Here is a 22,538-nt window from a genome sequence, read left to right on the forward strand (position 1 = left end):
CCGTTCATTCTCGTATTCCCTTCTTATATATTTTCTTGCAGATTCCATAATTGCTCCGCGGGGGAGGTATCTCGCAGATGAAAATAATTAAAGAAATGCCACAGAATATGTTGATGAAAGTCTGAAATGTTTCCTCCTCTGAAGTATCACGAATTATGATTATAAATATATTTTTTTAACCGCGTACAAAAATACCTTAAGTGGTATGTCTATAAAAAAATCACAATTCCATCATTACTTCCAAGACGCAGTTAAAATGATTGATATAGGATTCTGAGAGCTCTCACGAGTTTAGAGTAGTTGAAAATGGCATTTCTCTTCTACGAGCAGCTTCCACCGCCGTCAGACATCACGCATATAACTTATTGTTAGTTCCCGGATATTACGGAAGCCGGCAACCAACAATGGAGATTGAGTACGTGTTAGACGTAAAGTTGTGCATCTGGTTCACAATGTATCATGTAATTTTCGACATTGCCACCGGAGATTGGTGGTAAACGCTTCAAAATTGGGAGGACTAGAGTAACTCTATTTCCAACAACGTCGTAGCATCGTTGGAGAAGAGACAATAATAACATTAAACAATTAGTGTGTACGCGTGAAATAGAGCCGTGATTGCGACTCGAGGCGAGGCAATTTGGAGGCGATAGAATCTGCTAAAATATCGCAGGAATAAGGATGAAATGCGTAAAAGGATATTTTTCGACAGAAAGCATCTGTATTGTCACCTTGTAAGTCGGATACTTTCTAATCTCTGAGATTTTCGTGATGAACAGCCAACCTATCGTCTTATGATTCGCCTTAGGACGTGCTACGCTCGAGATGCTGATTTCTATTATAACTAACGTTTATATAGACGTAATCATGCGATCGCAGCGCGGAATCACTGTACGTCAGCTTGTTAAGTCGTAAACGATGATATCGGGAAAAATCTCGCATCGTTAATCGCGAAACGTCGATGCTCTCGAAGATATATTGTTCTAATAAACAAATGATACATATAAATAAATTTGTTATGTGGAAATTAATTAAATTCAAAATTACATTGACTAGCCTTCGACGAACACAATTATCGCTTCAGCGATCATGAACTGATTTCGCACAATTGGCATTTTGTATCGATAAATTTTGGAGATTTGTTAACTGAAATTTCGAAAATTGCGGGTAGTGATTGCGCTCATGCAAAAGTCGGACAATTCAATTACAATTGATTTAATTATCGACTAGTTCGACATTCCGAAATAATCGAATTACTTACAATATTGGTTAGTTTCATCACAGTTTGATTATTTACGTTAAATGATCATAACAAATAAATACAGAATAATATTATAGAAAGTATAATATCAAACATATACATGTGGAAAATATAGAAATTGCCTTTTCATTCGCATAATTTGAAAGCTCTCGCTTTGATTAAAATCCGCAAATGATTTATTGATTATTCATTGACTTGAATAATGCCAGTCTTAAAATAGATTTACTTGTGGATTCTACACATCATTTTTACCAGCATAATTAGACATTTATTAATGCCAATAAATTAACACTAATTAATAAATGAACAAAATTATTAATTGCACCATAGTTGTTTGTTTAATTAAAAAATTAACAAATAATATCTAATTTTCTCTTATGATATTATACATCAATCGCTTTTGATATGATTTATTATGGATTATAAAGATAAAAATCATGTTGAAGATATGCATTATTTGAAATTCTTGTTAAACGTACGAGTACGCTACAAATACATGATGAAAAATTTGAAAATTTATGACAGCTTCGTTAGTTCGCTTTCCGATTATGATTTATTAATATTTAACAAACGAACACAATTCGTGATTCGCGGTCGGTTTTAACGAATTTAACACGTGTCAGGTGTTCTCATCTCTTTATAGATCGTTTCTTTATTAAACGCCACGACCTTTAAAGCGTTTGAAAAGCTGGTCACACGTCACCTCTGGTAAGTGCCATTTAAACTCTGTAGAAAGCGTGCATATATGTATATAGCCTTCTGACATCCATCGTGGACCAATGTACATACTACATCGCATGGCGTAAAACGACGCAAATATATATATATATATATATATATATATATATATAGTATATATAAATAGGTAGCTTTTGTGGAGATATCCTCTCCAGCAGTGTGAACGAATCTCACACTATGTCTAATCGCAAAAGTCATCGCGGAACGGAAAGCTATTGCTCACGAACGAACACGAGCATGCTGCAGAAAGCGCGATAAATTCTCGACGATACGAGATAAACGTATCGTCGCGTATGATCAAAATCTCATTGACTGTGTGTGAAAATGAATAGTTCTTGACTTTATGAATGATATTTTTCAAACAAACCGCATAAAATATTCCAAAACTAATGTATACTTTGAAAATAAAAATTGTTTGTATTTTATATCTTAATGTAATAAAACCACATATAAGATAACTATTTCCTGTATTCCTCTTTCTCTCTCTGCAACAAGAGTTTGTTCTGGAAAATTTGGTTAAACCAAGAGGAGGGTCCACGGTCGATAAAAAATAACGTTTTACTGTTTCTGATAAGAGCTTAGATAAACACGAGTGAGATTTCATGAATCAACTCATTGAAGAGACAAAAATGATATTCATAATTCTTTATCATACATAGAAAATGATACGGAAGGAGAGAAATCGAAAGAAGAAAAAATGAGAGAAGTCGAAAGAAAAATCGAATTTTTTAAACTCTGTAAAAGTTCGTTAAAAAAATATGAATCAATTTTTTAACCAACTATACTTCACCAATTAAAAGAAAAAAATTATAAGAAAAGATATAATACTTACATGTTATTGAACGAGTAGCAAAATTGAACATAAATTTTTTATTGCTTTTGTGTACTTGCTACTGCAATGCTATCGCATCGTTTGATATATCAAATATCAATTACATGCAGTTTTATATTTAATTGTAAAAATAAAATTTTTTTTATTTTATCAAGATCATAAAATCGAGATCATAAATAAAATAAAGTTTTGATCATAACTTTAAAAAACATTTATAAAATTTGAAAAAAAATCTTTATCAATTTTCCTTCTTTCGCGACGGGGCGTAAAAAAGATGCGCGTAAAAATTGCACTGCGGCTGCGTTCTCTGTAACTTGTCGACAAAAAGGATGCCAGTAATTTAAAGTTTGCTCGCTAACGAGCGATATTTGCGCGAGTTGCACCATCTCGCTGCGCGAACGAATCTGACCGTTGCAGGTGCATTTATTCGGCCGCGATGCGTGTTCTCATGCATGGTCTGCCTTAATTAACAAATAAAAACGCACGTAACGTTACGTTAACAGCGTACGAAAATGTAATAACGGAGAGTCAACGGTAAATTAATCAATCGTGCGTCACAAGCGGATGTTCCCTACAACAAGCGGATATATCACGAAACGAAACTGATTATTGGCTCGCGTTTAAATGGTCGGTCTTTAAAGGGCGACAAACGAACCATCAGTTTCAACGGTTTATTCTCGTCGCGTTTGACTCGTTCTGACGTAAAGCAACAGTTCGCTAACGCGACATTATGCGCCGTGTATGCGAATGTCTGATTCTACACATGACGCATTAGAGACGACAAAACACTAATTAACGAAGACGATGAACACGCGACACATATGGAGGAGTCATGCATGCGCGCATCAACGACACCTGCGAAACGTGTGTCCACCAATGGTGATGCGAGCGTGATATATACGAGACGCCACATCAATTAGATTAATCACGCGTTCCATTACCATTTAGAATCTGCGCGCGCCTAAATTCGACGTGAAGCTAGTACACTTCAGCATCCCCGATGTACCAATTAATCATCCCTGGATGATCGTCTTCTTCAAACATTTGACCGAGTAAATGCCATCTCGAGCCGTCTAACTCACCAACGTTTATGGTAATAGCCTGTTTGACCAAGAGTGTATATGCCATCCTCCCTACATTTTCTTAGAGTAAAGAAATTCTTGGAGTGTGCAATTTTGTAAACTATCTCTAGTATTTTTTATTTATCATTTGAAGATTATACATTAAATGGCAATTGTTAGCACAAAATTGTAATTTATATGTTACGATTAATTGTTATTTATATGTTATATTTGTCGAATGTTAAACTTGAGATGTGTGAAAACATTGCAAATAGCTCAAAAATATTTTATTACAATAGAAATTTTTATGGGAAATTGTTCAAAGTAAGAGAATTCGATCTCGTTCATTGGCAAGGAGCATATAAGTTAATCTTAGTTTGTGTATATATATATCTTGGTTATTGCCTCGATAATGTGCCTCGATAATGTGCTAAGATGGTCGCACAGACGGACTACGCTATGAGATGCGAAACATTGAATACACATACACACGGTGCGCCTAAATCTCTCATACGACCTAAATCAATAGTCATTAGCGGCGAATTCGTTTGCACAATGTCCGATGGCCGTGCTTCTCCTTCTACCTCCTCGGTTTCAGAACCGAGATCGAACGATGAGCAGTGTGTCTGCCACACGAGCACGGTTCCGCAATTTCTTTGAAGTTTCAACACAAACTTTACAAATGTCTCCAACGTTTGACGCGCCGACGATGTTCGCGTGTGGTAAACTGCAATTTACAGTCAAAGCTACGTCGACAAATTATCTCGCTGCGTCGGAAAACCATCATAATAGCGCGAATTTCTTCTTTTCTACCACAAAACATTTCCATTTCTGGATTATCTTGCCTTCCCATCTCTCATTCTTTCAGTCGAGATTAGTCAAAGTTGAGCAAACTGGTGAGAGAACTAATTAGTGGGCAAGGAAAGCCCCTTTTTCGGGCCATGAAAGAAGCATTAAAGGAGACGTCATTATACCTGAAACGACCGAGATTGTAAGTGAGATCCGAAAGTGAATCATCTAACCCAAGCTTGCCATCGTGACAAAATAATCGTGTCTTATCAAACAAAGCCTCGGGAAATGAATTTACTTGACGCGAAGTTTATACCATGGATTTGTGAAGAAAGATGATTAAAATGATTACTTATCAAAAGAAACAGTATTATATTTAAAAAAATGAAACTATATGCTACCTATAATTTAATTAAATAAAATAACTTGCACAATCTCTTTTGTAGAGATATGATTAAAATATTATTGCAGACATTACACAATTACTAATTGAATATGAATTAATATGGAAGAGGAGATACTCGAGTGAACATTTAATGCTTCTCTGTTTGGCATTGAATTTCGCTTTTGCGGCCTGAACGAAATGGACTCAGTATTAGATCGTTAAACATATCATATTCATGATAATGCCTGACCATATATTCCATTCGATATTGCACTGAACGAGTAGTGGCGCACGCGATGCAGGTGTTATACACAAAGGCCGTTTGACCTGCAGGTGGAGTAAATGTGCATTATAACTGGCTTGTGAATCACGCGCAGAATGCCTTGGATACATTGTCGAATGTAACGTTAATGTGTATCTCATGAACCTGTTCTGTTTCAATTGCGATTGAGACTTTACTTATCAAGTTATCGCATACTTTGACCCGCTTACTCTTTCGATTTCCAATGTATTCACAGTTCTTTAGAATGTAAATACAACGTAACCAAAGTGTCTTTTATGGTTATATAAATATCGTAAAAATGTTTAAATTTAAATTAAATTTATTTATGAAAATTTAATTAAAAATATTTTATTTTTCATAATTCAATTTTAAAATAAAAGTTTGAAAAATTTTTCTTAAATTAATATTGGTTATAATGGGTTCACTTAAAATTTAGAAAACAATTAATGCAAAAAAAGACATTAGAAATTAAAGGATGCACTTTACACGAGTCACTACATTCGCGAGTAAATTATTTATTTAGACGCAACTAATTTAATCGATGTCACGACAACGTCATATTACAATGGCAAAGCCGTTAAACAATGCCAGTGCTTTTAGCGGTATTAAAAATTTCAGCATTGGCTTGTCGGAAAACTTTCCCAAACCGTATTTCAGGCGATAGTTCGCCTGGAATAAGGTCGGGAATTAATTCGGTTGTTCGTTGACAGTGATACAACTCGTCCGTAAATCTGACTTAACTACTCCCCCACCGGGAGATCAATCATCTCTCGTCATTAATGCTGGCCGGATATGTAAAAAAAAACAGAAAAATGTCTCCTGGACATTCGCGCGGATAAAAGACGCGAGCGATTACGTTCGTGACGTATAGGAATCGCGGCGCAGGTGCAACGGTGTCGGCTAAGAGGACAGTAGAGCCACTGTACGTAACGTGAGCAGGATAACGGCGGAAGTGTTCCTCGCTGTCGCTGCTAATGCACCAAGCACACAAAAGCCCAGAGACACCCGCTACGGCAGTTACTGCAAGATAAAGATCTCTTTGCCATTCAAAAACATATCCGTTAACGCGACCGCGAATACCGCGTCATAAACCGTGTGACCCAGCATCATTCGGATTTACAGCTACTGCACATTTACATCTTCGTTCGAACTTTCATAACTCATGTTGTGTACAAGGTGTCGCAAGATTTTTCCCTCACTTTTATAGATTCTTTATTTTCCTATTAAATATTAATTTTTTTAAAAATTTAATTTATATATATATATGTATTAAAATTATATTCTTTTAAATGTATACATATTGTAATTTTATTTAATTAAGATTCATTAAATGCGCGTAGCATGTAGTTATAAATATACGCGATGAATACATTTAGCTCCCAGTTACATTTCAGAGCGCGATTAACGATACAAATTAAATGATAGGTCAGTTCTCGATCATCCTGTTCCTCTAATCTAAAATCATAGTTAATAAAGTTTTAAATGAGCTCGGAGTGAGTTGGCAATTCGCTCGCAAATTGATCCGCTGGGTCATTGGAGAATATTAGCCCGGGGCATCTAATCTTTCTCGTCTTCGTAAAACTGCCATTTTCTTATGATGATTCAAAAATAATTTTGCCTTTCTCTACGCTACGTACATTCCATGGTTTATCTCGGAATTTTAACTTTCATATTTTATCTTTTATATCTTTTACTTCGGATCAATTTAAATGTGCGAGTAATTTAAATACTAAATTGTTAGATTCTGAAATGAATAATTTTATCGTCTCATCAACATAAGGATAAGTTACCGAATAATGCAATTTACAAAAGCCTCTTGTAATAATTGCGAAACTTCATATATTAAACGTGCGATTTCTGAGATATATTCTGACTTTCTATTAATTTATTTGTAATAACTGAAAATGGCCCGAAACGTTTTAGTAAATTTGTTTAATAACCATTATGAGTTTTATTTCATTTACTATTTACCCTCTTATTAGTCCAATTTCATTGTCTTATGTAGTAATATTCAGAGCTATTCTGATATCGATTTTGTCATTTTGATTTTTGGTTCTCGCGACGGAGATGGATTACCGTGCACGATTCTGAAAAAAGCGCGTTTACGGATTGGAAAGGTGTCATGAAATTCAGGAATTTAAATTGACGTCGAATATTCCGCCAATAACTGAGCGACGCGTGACAGCGCGACATCCGCGACCGCACGGACGTCCCCTATATTCGATTCGCGAACGAGCCGATTCTATTACAGATTAGAGTGCGATAGTGGATGATATCTACCTGCAATCGAGCTCGATTCGATGGTCGTTACCGTGCACGAGACGCGCGTTACATCGCGATTTCCGTGGCACAGTGAAGTCTGGCAAAAATTACAAACCCTATTATTTCGGATCCTCCGGCGAAGGCGTCGTCGTCGGATAGATACGACCCCGCAATCTTGCAACATCCATCTTGGTACGGTCTGACATTGATCGAAAGAGCCAGCAGGCTGATTCGATAACTTAATTTTCGGAAATAAATTTTCCAGAAATTACAACGGTTCTCTTGTGAGAGAAAGGGGATGCTTACTCCGGCTTCGGTTCCGGCAGAATCTGCAAGATTTGCGAGATTTTATTTTGCTTTCCTCAATTTTACTAGTACGTTACATTGCATGAACGATAATTAATTGTGCGTGATATAATAATGAGTTTCCGCAACGATGAAGCACTACGTTAAAATTCTAACTTAATCCATAATTAAACAGGGATGCATGCCTCAACAACGTTGTACGAGCGAATATTCTTCCATCTCTCAGATCTCTTCACGGCGAAAGGATTAAAGCGGAGATTCATAAAAGCCCTCTGCCGTACCCTGCCATTTGTCCCTTAAGCCTGACGTTTCGAAGATTCGGCTCGGGATGTCTCGTAAAACGTGTAAAATGTCGTCCGCGCGACATTGAGATATCGCACGTGAGATTCAACGTACCGTCATTGTTCAAGCTCGACCGGTACTCCCACGCGACTTTCCTCCAGGTCAATTTCACCCTCGAAGACACATCGGCCTTCTGCGAGATGTCGTAATCCTCGGACCGATCTACAGCACATCGATGCGTTGTAGGTAGACACGAATGGGCCAAGGGTCAAGGAACACATAACGCTCAGTCATGAGGAAGAGATGGAGAGAGCATCAAAGTAGGTTCTCAACTCTTCCGGTTATCTGAGATAGACATTTCTTTATCTTTTTCTCTTTTTTTTTTCGTTAATTCTTTGCCTCTTGCTTATCAACAGTTTTAATTTCGTTATTTAACTAAAGTTCTGATGGATTTAAATCAAGAAACTTATCCTGGATGTTTGCGGATTATTTGTATCATAATCAAGAGGTGTGGATAAAAAATGAACAAAGCAAAAGAGGAAAGAAATAAAGATGAAAAAAAGAATGATCCACGGAACAAGTCCGGCATACGTGACGTTCTTGATGTGCATGTGATTAAAAAATTCATTCCCCGTCGTGCTTAACATCACACGCCGCCGCGAGAAATCTCGTTACCGCGAAGAATCAAGCTCAATTTACATAAGTAGATATAGCGGGTGTGCGACGCGATGCACTGTCGGCGCCCCGTAATGCATAATGCGAAATCACGTATGTATATCCACATCGTGGGACATTTATCGGGTGTTCGTGGTTTACAAAACGGATGAGGGGAGGAGAGAGAGAGAGAGAAAACCAAGGCGTTGCACGCCGCGTCGAGATATCCGAAGAATGCCCGGCGCATCCTCGGCTTTGTTCGAAACGGGGTACAGACAGCGTGAGGATGTGAGGAAGCGGATCACACATCGTATGTATATACACACACATATACATACACATGCAGACGTGCCACGAGAGGCGCGATGAACTCTAAAAAGTCTCTAACGCGAGTCACTGATTCATCGAGGCGCAAACACCCGGTATAGGGCGCCGTACCGGCGCGCAGCGATCACAATGCGACATTTTGCCCCGTAGAGACGTGCCCCTGGGGCACGTGGGGGATTATTATAATGGGATCTTTAAAATTCCTCTCGACGCGCAAACAGGTCCTACTGTCCTACATTCTACGTGCTCCCCAAATACTGATTCAAGGAACCAACTATCAGCCTATAAAAAGATTGTTTTTTAACAAGTCGAGTTGCTTGACATAACTGAGGATTCATTGATCGCTGAATAAGTAGTTGTTTTTTGAACTTCTGAAATCTTTAGAAATATTTCTAACAATTGCAAAACTTATTCTGATCTTCTGACAGCTTTTATACATATGTCTTTTAATATATGATAAATTTATGTCCAAACGATAATATGATATTGTGCACTTGACGCGTTTGACGACAAAGCATTTATATAAAACACATTAACGGCAAAACATATCAATAATACATATATGAATATATCATGATACATTGATTGATACATTTTTAATTAATTTGATAGTTATATATTCTCTTCAAAATATTATTCTTACAAGATACTTTTTTGAAAAATGCATTTACTGTAGAGATAAGCATAAAAAATTAATATAGTATATAAGTCAGAAATAATTTTTCATAGCGTACCTCATCTTTGAAAACGATTAACATGAAAGAAGATGGTCTTAGGAGATTACTGATCATCATACGTAGTCTTTCAGCGATGATCATATCTCTAACTTGAAAGAAAAAGTGTTTTTTTCTTTTTCTTTCAAACACAAGACGATTTTCAGTTTCGCAAATCCTCGAGCGTTTTTCACTGACCGTTTCCGTAAGATTGATCGCAACTGAAGTGATAAATAAAGAATGATTTTTCACGACACACATTTATAGAGAGAAAAAAGGGAGAAAATCAGCTCGTATTCGCGAAAGGAAAATTTGCCTATTAGGTGTGAATGCAAAATATATTTCTTACGCTAAAAGAGTATTTTTCATGTCAGATTTTCGCGACATCATCTACATAAATTATATCAGTTAAAGATCCAGAAATATCAATTAATGTGCTTTAATTAAATTCAACATAATCGATTCATGATTATCCATTTATCGATGAGAAAATAGAGCTATCACGAAAATAGATTAACTGCCAAAACGGTACATCCGATTGCTTCGAGACAAAAAAGTCTCTAAAAGTCTCGTTGTCTGAAACAATTAACGTGCTTCGTGATATTCTTTCGTGTCGCTTGTTCAAACCATTTACTGAAGAGAGATAAAATAGATACTACATCTAAAGCATTCTAAAATGCATTACTTCCTTGCTAAAAATACGAGTCACGAAGCCTTTAGAGACAACTTTATAAAGACATCTATAAAAATATCTATAAAGATATATCTTCACAAAAATATCTATAATATAGACTGAATTATAGTTGTTTAATCGACTTCAAGACTTTAAGATCAAGAATATGAAACTCGCGAGCAATTGCCGTACGAAAATTTGTCATTTGCTAGGAATCTATAAAGTCGCGGACGAAAATAAGCTTGTGCTAAACTTGGGCACGCTCGCAATAGCAGTTTGATGCTTGACAAGCGCGAATCCTCTTCGCGAATGCACTTTCCAGTTCGTTACATTTTGGTCCTATACAACATGTCACATCGTTTTAGCGATGACAATTCGCGTGCAGAGAGGCGTGTTTCGGAAAGCGACTGTACTACACTTTCAATGTAATACACGTGAGATAAAATGTAGTGTTATAACAGGTAGCAAGATTAAAAACATGGAGATAATAGAAAAATATATGTTCGCGAGCTTATTGGTGGCAGTTGATAATTTACTTAGTTGCGCGTTTCGCAACGTCTTTCCGCTTGGCAATGACAAATGCACGGTAATACACTTTTTTGTCACGATTTGTACATGATACACGCGCACTAATAATCCGTTCACTCGTTTCCGCCGGCGATAATTAACTATGTAACAGTTTTTTCGCGTATCGGCGGAAATTATGTAATAATCTCCCTAGCTCTGAATAATTAATAGCGTGACATTTTACGTAAACTTCCAATAACGTCAAGATAAGTGATTAAGACGATCAAACAAAAGGTAAAGTTTTAAGAAGAGAACAAACAGTCTGAAGAGTCTCTCTCTCCGGATATCACTGTCGGATATTTCGGTCGTCTGGGTGTCTTGTGGTTTTCGCGTGGAACGAGCGGGCAAGTGTCACACCGCAAAATCGTTTCGCAGTATCCTGGCTCCGTTGTTAGTTTACGCTCCTTATGAATACTCCCTTGTATAGCGAGACGAGGGGATCGAAAGGGGAAAACTAGCGACGAGAGACGCCTCAAAACTCAAGACTCGTTACTCGTCATGCGGATGCGACCAGAGTATATCGCCTTGACCGAGGATCGCTGACGATAATAATTTTTAACCGACAGTTATTACCTGCGAAAGAGACGGTACGAAAGCGCGGACGCGGAACAATGGCACGGGCTAGCGATGACTATAATTTTTCAGTGTCGATAACTGTCGCGGCGCGTCTCGCAGCGATATTTCAACGGCCGAAAGTACACGCGCTCGCGCCGCATCGTCTCGATTATTATCGCGCAACATAGTATCGATCGCATACTCTTTCATCAGGAAACGATCTTTGCGAAAAATGCCACGAGTCTTAATTCCATATAATTTAGAATATAACTTTCAAGCTATCGAATAAATTAATTATCATACAATCCTCTAAATAAACAAATTTTACTTTAAATAAAATTAATTTAATTTCATAAATAAATAAGTATTTTTTTAAGAAGATTTTTGGAGTAATTTTTGAACGAGAAATAAAAAATATATATGACAAATATATCTTTAGAGTCGAAATAATGCGATAAGTTTGAAACAGCTTGTGTAAAATTTTCACACATACTTTGTGAAAAATAGCCTATCAAACAAAACTGGTATAATGAGATTCCCATTGTTCATTATCGCAATCATAAATAAATACGGAAGTTATTTTCATGGATGTACAATAAGGAAACGCAAGCTCTTCGTGCATCGTTCGTCGGTCTCATCTGAAATCCAGACTCACTCTAGTCGTGTCGATTTTTCTCACACTTTCAGCCGCTCATCCCGTGACCGCGCTCTTCTAGAACAGGAGGGTACGGATCAAGGCATCAGTAGACGGTAGAGGAGGCGGCAGCGAGAGCCGAGAAAGCAGCGGCGGTATCGAAATGGTAGGGAGATAGACGTACGAGAGCGAGATGGAAAGAACGGCCGGACACGAGCGAGGAGAGAAGAAGGAACGTGGAAAAGCGCAAGAGAGAAAGCCGGACAGGCTCGGTAGACAGGAAGAGGAGCCTCGTCGAGGAAGCGAGAACGTGGTGGAGTCCGGCGTTGGCGCGACGAGGACGCTATGTCCGAACGGAGCAACAGAGTGCGACGTTTCAGGTCTTCGTGCTACCAGGAGAACATACACCGTAGACACGTTGCAGACCAAGGGCATTCTGTCGTTCGTTGGCAAGTGGGAAAAAGACGAGAGCAAACGACGAGGAAAGAACGAAAGCCGGAAAGAGAGGCGACCTGGGAAGGCGAGACTCGGAGGAAGACAAAAGGTGAAGAGAGAAAGATAGAGAGGAAGAAGGAGACAGGGAAAGAGAGAGAGAGAGAGAAAGGAAGACGGAGAGGGAGAGAGAAACAGCTCACTGACACGGTCACGGACGTGAAGAACGACGGAGAGCGGCATCGGAGAGCAACAGGTTGCCCTGGTGGTTACTCCGGCAGGGGGATGCGACCCGGAGAAACTCGACGGCGATGTCGCGATACGCGAACACGAAACGAAACGACGGCTCTGAAATTGCGGTCGTGGAATGCAGAATGAGAAAGGTGAGGACAGGGGACGAGAAGACTAAATAATTGTTTGTGTCTTGATTGCTCTGGTATGTTTCGCTAGATCAACGCATGAGATATATGTATACGTGACGTGATAAAAATGGCCTTTCGATTGAACTAATTTCGCCGTTGTCACGTCTGAATTAGAAGCTGTTACATCGTGTCGCGAATATAAGTGCTTGAATAATACTTTATTTTATCGCTGTCTATCGCCTTTAAACTATCTCTCAATCAAAAAATCTACTAATCTTAAATCTTTGCGTCACATTCACATAATTTAATCCATTTTTTAAGAAAATAAATTATTAGCTACTTGAATTCTAGAATATGTGGATCTTACGAATTAGGTGATGAAACCTTCATAAACAGTGGTAATTTAATACAATGACAGATCATTAGTTGAAGGACGCCAATTATTGGCGTTCCATTTCGTGCCGGAATTAAAAGTCATCTAGGCGTAACAAGCGTTACGACGGCCCGAGATTACAATATAAGAAATCGAGTACGGCAAGAATGAGCGTGATATAGAAGTCGTTATCCTGCCGAGGGTCTTTCGGTCCCACTAGATATACCGTCATAAAACGCCGTCACGTGGGTCACATTCACCGCTGCGTGGTAGCAGCTGCCGTCACGGGTAGCTCGTGAATCTGCGCAAGGAACACGAAATTCTTTCCAATCGATTTTTCGCTGGTGAACAGATCGCCAACAAAACCGGCGGCTTTCGATTCTCTCCGGTCTCCACTCAACTCGCTCGATGGTTAAATGCCACGTCCTCAATGAACAAATTACGAAGATGAAGAGATGAATATACAAGTGGAATATTTTTTCCGTCTCGGCCTGTCGTTCTTCGTTGTCGTTCTTTTCGTGCGCGATTTCTTCGCGACCAAAGGCTCGGTCGGCTTCGTCTTGCTTGATTTTGCGTGCCACGACGGACGATCGTACTTAGTCTGATGAATGATCCTCGTTGATTACAAGTTATTATGCTCGCCAAAGACTCGCCGATTGTACGCGTTACTTTTCCGAGGACAAATATATCTTGTAGAAGCGGCTGTACCCGGACCACGATCGCAAGTGCCGAGGTAGACAGGTCGACGGAGATTGTCATCAGCCACGTGAATCCATTGATAAATTAGTTTCAGAGATGACTCATACTTTACACGGCTCGCCGTTAAACGTTTCCCCGTAAAATCACAGTCAAAAGAAGAAACGATGACTTTTCCAACCAGTAAAAAGGCTCGAGAAGACTTTTATTTCCACGCCGCCTGAAAGGCTTCATTTTTTATTTACCTCAATGTAGCCGTCCATCACACGAGGATTACACGCGCGTCATATGTACCTCCTCTCGTCCCATTTCGTGCGTACGTGCGTAGCGCGCACGAGCGCTCACGAGGGTTGCCTTTATCCCTATCGCGATATTTTATCGACTGCGGTCGCTTTCCTACGGGCGGAGACGAATGAGGATACGATGTAACCGGCACTTTTTTTTCTCTTTGCTCCTCAGCCTCTTCCTACGTGAGGATGAGACGAACAAAGAGAGAGAGAGAAAGAGAGAAAGAATAAGTGGAATACCATGCGCTCGCTTTTTTTGGCCTTTCCCCCTCGCTCTTCGTCTACTCGGCCTCTTCACTCTTCCCTCGCCCTTTTGCTTCTCTTGCCGAAGCACACTTGGCTCGTAATTACCATGATCAAACAATGCTACAGGGAATCGTATCCCCTTGTACTCCACAGTGTTTGATGCTCGTGCGATGCGATGTTGGCTGAATCTGTTGCTGTGGTCGTTATCGTCGGCAAGCAAGACGACGTTTGTAGTAGTACTTTCGCAAGAGGTGGGTGAGACATTCCACCGGTCGACCACCGGGCATAGGCTGTAGGGGTCCCGGATTGATTGCGGCAGTCTACTGCTCTTTGAACGTCCGAGTATAATTCACGATCGCGTAGTGCGAAAGCGGCCGCGCCGACGAGCGGCTCGCGACCTCAAATATGAAATCAATTATGAAACTCCGCGTGGAACGCTCTTCAAATATAGTTCGCGCGTTATTCGCCGATTAATTAAAATTAAAATCATCCATACCCGCCATACCTCGCGGCGAAAGGCGCGGGCGGAAACTAATCCGAAAAGTAGTCTCTATGAACGATTCACTGAGATGCTGAGAGATGCAGAGACTCGATTCCAGGCGAGAATACTATGAGAATAAATTCGTGCGTTAATATCACGTGCGGTTGAGTAAAGAAAAATGCTGAGACGTTACTAGGATTAAGCGTTTCATAGTCGTACATCTTGGCGAGGTCCGATTAATGGTGGTCGACCACTCATGGATCCTCGCGAATCGGATTACGATTCGAATGAATATGGACAAACACGAAGGCGAAATGATGCATTAACGTCTGGACTATAAGCGGATGTGGGAATGCATTAAAAAGGAAGAGATTAAATGCAAAGAGGAAGGAATCTTTTTTTATATGCGAAGAAGAGAAGAAGTTCTCGCTTGCAAAGTTGCGTCGGCAAATATTTTCGTTTTATACGAGTCAGCGCCAGCACACTGATATCAGGAATTGCAAAGTTGCGCAGTGAATGCTCACCATCGAGATAATAATTCAAACTATGCACAATGTTACCACGAGATAGCAAAGAAAGGAGTTTTATAAGTTGTTCAAAAATATTGATTAAACTAAAAATATATAACGTGTCAAGCATTTTATATAATATAATTGACAAACTGTTAATGATTTACAAAAGAAGAGACACGTTTATTAAATAAAATATTTTTCTACGAAAAAAGAATCTATTAAATAAAAAAAGTATAGAAAATCTCCACAAGAGAGCTTGTATAATATTTTTAAATAGTTTATATTTAGCACCTTATTTTCCAATCTTTAAATCCAGATTACATCTGGATTATGAATTAGAGTTAGATTAGAAAACACACACACACACACAATATATTGTGTCTTTAAGTTTTAAACGTATTAAATGGCACTCTGCTATGGCTGAATCAAGTTCGTTACGGATGAGGAACAATCCAATTACTTCGAGTAGTCATCCGGTCAAAACTTCCGAGAACAAATTAGCGTTTCTTTTACTCTTCGTTAAAAGCACAAAAAATATAACATCAGAAATAAAAAGCTATGATAATTGTTATATGTCCTCGATCGAAACATTTCTTTCTCCTCCCCAATCTAAATTAATAATGTAATATAGTATTAATCTTAGCGTACCATTCAAACTTTTTTGCGATTAATTATAAGTCAAAAGATATTATTTTCAAAATGCACATTCTTTAGAAAAATATTTACGCAAATGAAATAGAAAAAAATTAATATCTTGTAAAAACATTCAGTTGCGACTTTGCTTCTCGTTTATTTATTTGTGCATTCACGGTTTTTGTCCCGAAAATAATTCTCTGATCCCCTAGTTTTTCCTTTACAAGTTCGTTGCTCGCATGCCACTGTATATACAAACACCATAGTGTTTAGGTGTGAATCTTTTCCACATCTCATGCCACATCTTCCGGAAGACAGACACTGGTTGCTCCGAAACGGAGTCATACAGAGAATGAAGCCATGAGGAAGAAGAAATATCTATGGATTTTGAAAAGAGAAAAATCCTGATAAATCACGGTCTTGTAGTGAATTTATAGGTTTTTTATAAAAAATTAACGGACGGATTGATTCACTATACATTTCATATGTAATACCATTGATTCACTTATTTTTAATTATATAATCTCTATATAATTTATTTCATAAGTAATTTTTTAATTTAATTTAATTGTTTGTCATCATCTTATAGTCTGTGTAAATTAATGTAAGGGTTTGAAACTTTAATAATATATCTTTTATTAAGCTACAATTTAAATTAATTTATCTTATTCGATATCATATAGCGCGCGCTATCCTTTCTAAATACACTTCCAAGTTTAGACGATTGAGAATATTGTGCATTATCCACAAAGATATATTCAATACCTGTCAACTTCAATAACATATATAGTTCTATAAATAATGGAATCTCGTTGAAGGAGTTTATAAATAATGGAATCCTGTTAACTGAAATCTTGCCGGCGAATGGCGGGATTGGTAGCTTGCCTTTTATCATGACAATCACACGAAGACACATGTGTGTCGTTGCTACAAAAAGGCATTGTATAGGAATTTAATAAAATCGATTATATTGAAAAAGCGCATGGTATACCGGATAAAGACAGCGTGCAAGGCTAAAGTATATAGCGTATTCTTTTTATTATAAAAATGAATATGCATCTCCGAGAAGAACACGACATATCGTGCAATATTTCCATTACATATGCGGACGTAAGATCTCAGAGCAAGATCGCATTCATTCCTACTCTCATTGCATTATTTCATAAATAACACTTGTACATGAGATTTAATGAAGAAAATTAATTAGTACAGAATAAATATTTTAATTATTATAGAAGCACATTATATTTATAATAATAAATTAAATCAATTTTTTATTTTGTTTCCGATTATAATCATTGCAATGGATTTATCGGAATGCGGTGTATTTTTAAATGTCGAAATTTTGTGCGGATCATTTTATTAATGATTGATGTCGTATTGGAAAGACCAGAAATTAAACTTTTTTTCTAGTTGACACATATGATTGAATTTTTTTATAACAGATTTAGCACAGATTGTTGAGTTTTGGATTTGATATTTAAAATAAATCCTACATATAAAATGCTAATAAAACACGAAATTTTCATTTTTTTCAAATTTGAAGAGTATTGAAAATGTTGAATCTATTTCGGATACGAGTGCGCAATCTATTTTTCTCATTATTTTTCAATCCATTTAACAAAAATGTTTCGATGCATCATCTTATTCGTATCATGTACAAAAGCTACAGCGCATAATTATTTCGATGAGCGCGAAGCTTTGTACTAATTGAAAACATAGCGCTTTTATTAATTACTCTTCCAGTGATCGATGTGCGGAGTTCGCGAACCCCTATTTCAATCGATCAAGTGGCTCTCTCTCTCTCTCTCGCGAGATTACATTTAATTCAAATCTATTTAAAGCACACGTACATGTATCATGATACGTCAGGCGTGATCGAGGCAAAAAATACGCGCGAGTTGTGATGTAAGTACATACTTTCGATGGCACGGTCCGTTTGCAGTAATCTCGTTTGTACAAACGGAAACGTCCAACAATAAACAAAACCGTAATACTTTCGAGTATTTCGGACCAGCCGGAGCGAGTGTCTGGTGTGCATAACGAAGCACGAGGGCTGTGCCCTGGAGTATTAACTTATGGAACAGAAATAACAGCTTTCTCCCTCCTATTTAGAAGAACCAAAATAAGCCACGAAATACAGGATTGTCTGCAGCGTATGTGGCCGGCTACCTGACAGAATGCTTTTCGCGTTGGGAATTTCTACGAGTGAATATATATATATATATATATATATATATATATATATATACACAATATGCGACACACTCGTGTAAAGTTTACATGTACTTATTAGGCTGACATAAAATTGTTTATTCGGTAAAAACTCATAGTCCTTTGTTTCCGTGAAGTAGGCTTCTCAGATTTAAAACTCGAAAAAAATTAAAGGATATTTGTGAGTTACATTATTTCTCATAGGCGTTTGAGTCATGCAGTAACCTTTGTAATATTTTCATGTCAGCGTAAAGATACTCTGTAGATGCACTTCCGATTTAAGTGCACATAAGCAAGCAGCATTTAACGGGATTAATCTAATAATTTTCATGAATATATTTATCGATGCGATATTTAAATAAAAATAATAATAATTTAATTATATATGCTAAAATAAATGCAACACAAAAAACTTTTATTTGCAATTTTATGAAACATGTGTAAATAAGTACATTAAATCAAGCTACGTGCATGCTGGTGTCCCGTAATTGTATGGAATGCGACAAGTTGTAATTTTATTAGGCGAAACAATTCGCAAGTGCGACGTTAAATCTCGCACCGTTTGCGAGCGTAATGCTGGTTGAATTTTAAACTCCGACACATTACACGCGTACCCTGTGTACAGAGTCGGAAGGACGACGTCTACATAGACTCAGTGAGAATTAGCATAAGCCATTGTCCTGCCAAGCGGCTCACCAGAAGGACGGTACCTGAAAGCTCGCTACAATAACCCTTTATACCCGCCGCAGGTGGAGTACTGTTATAACCGTAAATCGATGGCAAAGATATTGCACTTTCGTGACTCGCACGAATATGTGACAATGTGGTGATATAATTTAACTGGACTAACGTTTCTTGCTTAAGTCGCAGTATCCTCAGCGAGAATTGTCACTAAAATTTAATTAGAAACATAAGAATGCACTTAGCAAAATAATTCTGTTACCGTTGTTATATTTTAATCTTCAAATCCTAGCGCAAAATGTGTGCAGAAAAGCTTGACTTAAAGCTCATTACAACTAAGACGTTAATTTCATAATAAATAAATAAATAATAAAATGCATATATATGCACATACTATCTTTTTTCTCGTAGTTCAGTACAGTACAATACAGCTCAGTCCAGTATAAAAATAAATAATAATAGTTAAAAAAAGAAATAATTAGTTTATACTTTATCAATATGAAAGTAAGAATGAAGGCAAAAGATATATATATGCCGAAGATAAATGCCATGTGAATAGTGAGAGGTTAATGATAGTCATGTCTACACGCAAGGTTATATTGTCACAGATTATATGAAATCGTCATTAAAAATAGAGCGATATTATCGTCTATAAAGCAATATATAATATAAGCTAACTGGATGCACTCTCGTTTTGGCCGCTTTGACAAATGAACCATCTGGAGAGACACACATGTCGACCAACCCATCATTCTCATCCCGTAAGAACTCACGAAAGTGTCTCCTATTCCTCAGCATATGCGAATTGTGCGAGCGCACATCGGAAGAGACATATAAAATGTTCATTGTTAGACGAATAAAGAAGAAATGGAGACTTTTCCAAAATTTTCTTATGCCTAATAGTGAAGTCGTTTGGAGAATAGCTCTCATAGTTCGACCTACAATGAAAATTTGATTGGTCATTCTATCAATGTAAGCATAAATATGCAACTAAAATCATCATTACCGTTACAATCGGCAAATTAATAAGCGCTTTTTCTTATATTTCTATCAATAAATTTTAGATAATATAATATATAATATAAAATGTGTTTATATATATATACTTTTTTAAATAACATTCATTTATATATACACATTTTTTATGTGTCAAATAAATTATCTTCAAATATGATGAAACTTTCATCATATTTGAAGATAATTTATTTGACACATAAAAAATGTGTATATATAAATGAATGTTATTTAAAAAAGTAGGTACTTTAAAAAATATATTGAATAATAATATATAATGTGAAAATTCTTAAATCCAACAAGTGTCTTCTTAAAATGATGAAAGCATATTTTAATTCAATTTTTGATACAATTTATAATAAAGAAATTATTAATTAATTATTAATTAATAATTTTATACTATTTTTTAAAATTAAAAATTAAAATTTACATATGTTAATTTACATTTATAATAATTTATAAGATGCAATTATTTAATGTTTAATGAATAATTTGATTTTGTATTGATTTTATATTGATTTTATATTGATGATAATAAACATAAGAATAGTTATTTAACTGTATAATTGTGATAAAAAATTAAATACAATGATATAATATAATCAAATACGATTATATAAGTTGTGATAAAAGTATTTCAAAAGTATTTTTTTATCTGAAAAAAGCGTAGATGTTATTTCATGTAGAATATGCATTGAATCATGATGTAATGTTGCATATTTATAGCATACAACGAATTTTGGTTTTGACAGTAGCGGAAATCGAATAGTTGGGCATATTGTCGCAACATATATGTATATAGTTAAAAATAAACAACAAATCATTCGTAAAAAAAATTGCGCAATTTGTCTACGACTTCAATTTTGAAAATCTATTTAAAAAAAAAATGATTTAGAATATCAAATCATCACACACGTTTATGCTTATTCTATATATGCAATTATGATTCTCTCAAATATTTGAGTGTTGCTACATTTTCGCGCGTTCTTCCTCGATCATTTTGAGGTTGAAATGACAAAAATAAAGAAAAAATAAAAAAAAATCATGTCGGCGGATTCTTTATTCGCGTAAATCAAGAAGAAGGAGGTTTTAAACAGTATAATTATTACGCGCTATATATACATGATTTAATATCCGACTCAATGGCGACGCGATAGGCAGCAAGTAAGCCGCACGCAAAAAACTTAAGTTTTTAATTAAAATTCTCTTTAAACGATTCCGTAACAAAGTACTTCCGTGCGCTTTATAAAAACGAACTGATTAAGACAGAAATCGATACAATCTAAAATTGAGCACTGAATCTAAACAAAAAGAAAAAAAAAGGCAACAAGTAAACACTCAAAAATTGCGAACATGAAGAAACGAAACGATGAGAAACCGGCGTGATAAAAGTGAATGCAAAAAGGCGCGAAATGAAAATTTTCAACTAACCACGTGCTCCTAGTGTTCGTCATGCCCGATGAGGATGAGCCTCGGGACGTACGCAGAAGCCGGAAAACCTCTCTCGACACTCTGCTGAGAAAGGACCCGAAGGAGCGATAACGCGCACCACCTCCGCGGACGGGAGTCGGCCACTGACTGAACGTGACTCCGATTCTCTCTGGAACCGGGAGGAGGCTGCGTCGACCGGTCATGGACCACGGGCCTGCGGCCTTCCGACACTGAAGTCGGTGCCGCAAATTTCGCTCCTGCCCCCATATTCCACCGCGCTTACCGGCTTCATCTCGTGAAATTTTCAACTGATAAACTTGCGCAACATGTTAAAATTCAAAATAAATTTTAAATTAATTTTAATTATGTAATAGTTACGTTTAGCAAGTGCCTTCATTATTGGATTAAACAACAGAATTTTTAATATTTACGATCACATATAATTATTAGTTTTTATGTTTAAAAATGACATGATAATATATGTTTTCGTTATAACAAAAAAAAAAGAACTTGTATAAACACGATATAAATATGTACCTTTTATATAAATAATTATATTAAAAAATATAAATTATAAATTATATAAAAAATAAAAGTCTAAGTAAACTATGAAATAGCAAAGTTACATTGTAAATTGATAAAAAAGGAAAACGAAGATTACTATTTTTTTTAATATGTAAGATTTATATAAGATTTAATCCAAGGAAATAATTCGTTCCACTCGAATGTGCACGAGCATCATTTCTAGGATATAAGAATAAAAGCAAACAAACAACGTACAGTAAAACATATCTAATTGAGACAAGACTCGCAAAGTGCAGAGGAAGCGTCGATAATTAAACTGTTCAACATCGAGT

General features: G+C 36.7%; 1 protein-coding gene across 5 annotated transcripts in view; it reads right to left on the minus strand.

The window, feature by feature from the left end:
- Positions 1–22,538, minus strand: part of LOC105248345 (papilin) — a 99,110-nt gene that overhangs the window by 74,407 nt on the left and 2,165 nt on the right. For 3 of the 5 annotated variants that reach the window (XM_011253096.3, XM_020026604.2, XM_011253095.3), the window contains exon 1: positions 21,682–21,838. The exons of 1 other annotated variant lie outside the window; for it this stretch is intronic. In XM_011253096.3, coding sequence (XP_011251398.2) covers positions 21,682–21,704 — 23 coding nt within the window. In that variant the 5' untranslated portion in view covers positions 21,705–21,838. Of the gene's footprint in view, positions 1–21,681; positions 21,840–22,538 lie in introns of those variants that run through there. One more of the 5 variants, XM_020026606.2, reaches the window with a different exon arrangement.

Source organism: Camponotus floridanus, unplaced genomic scaffold, assembly GCF_003227725.1.
Source record: "Camponotus floridanus strain SB8 unplaced genomic scaffold, Cflo_v7.5 scaffold6, whole genome shotgun sequence".
Lineage (NCBI taxonomy): Eukaryota > Metazoa > Arthropoda > Insecta > Hymenoptera > Formicidae > Camponotus > Camponotus floridanus.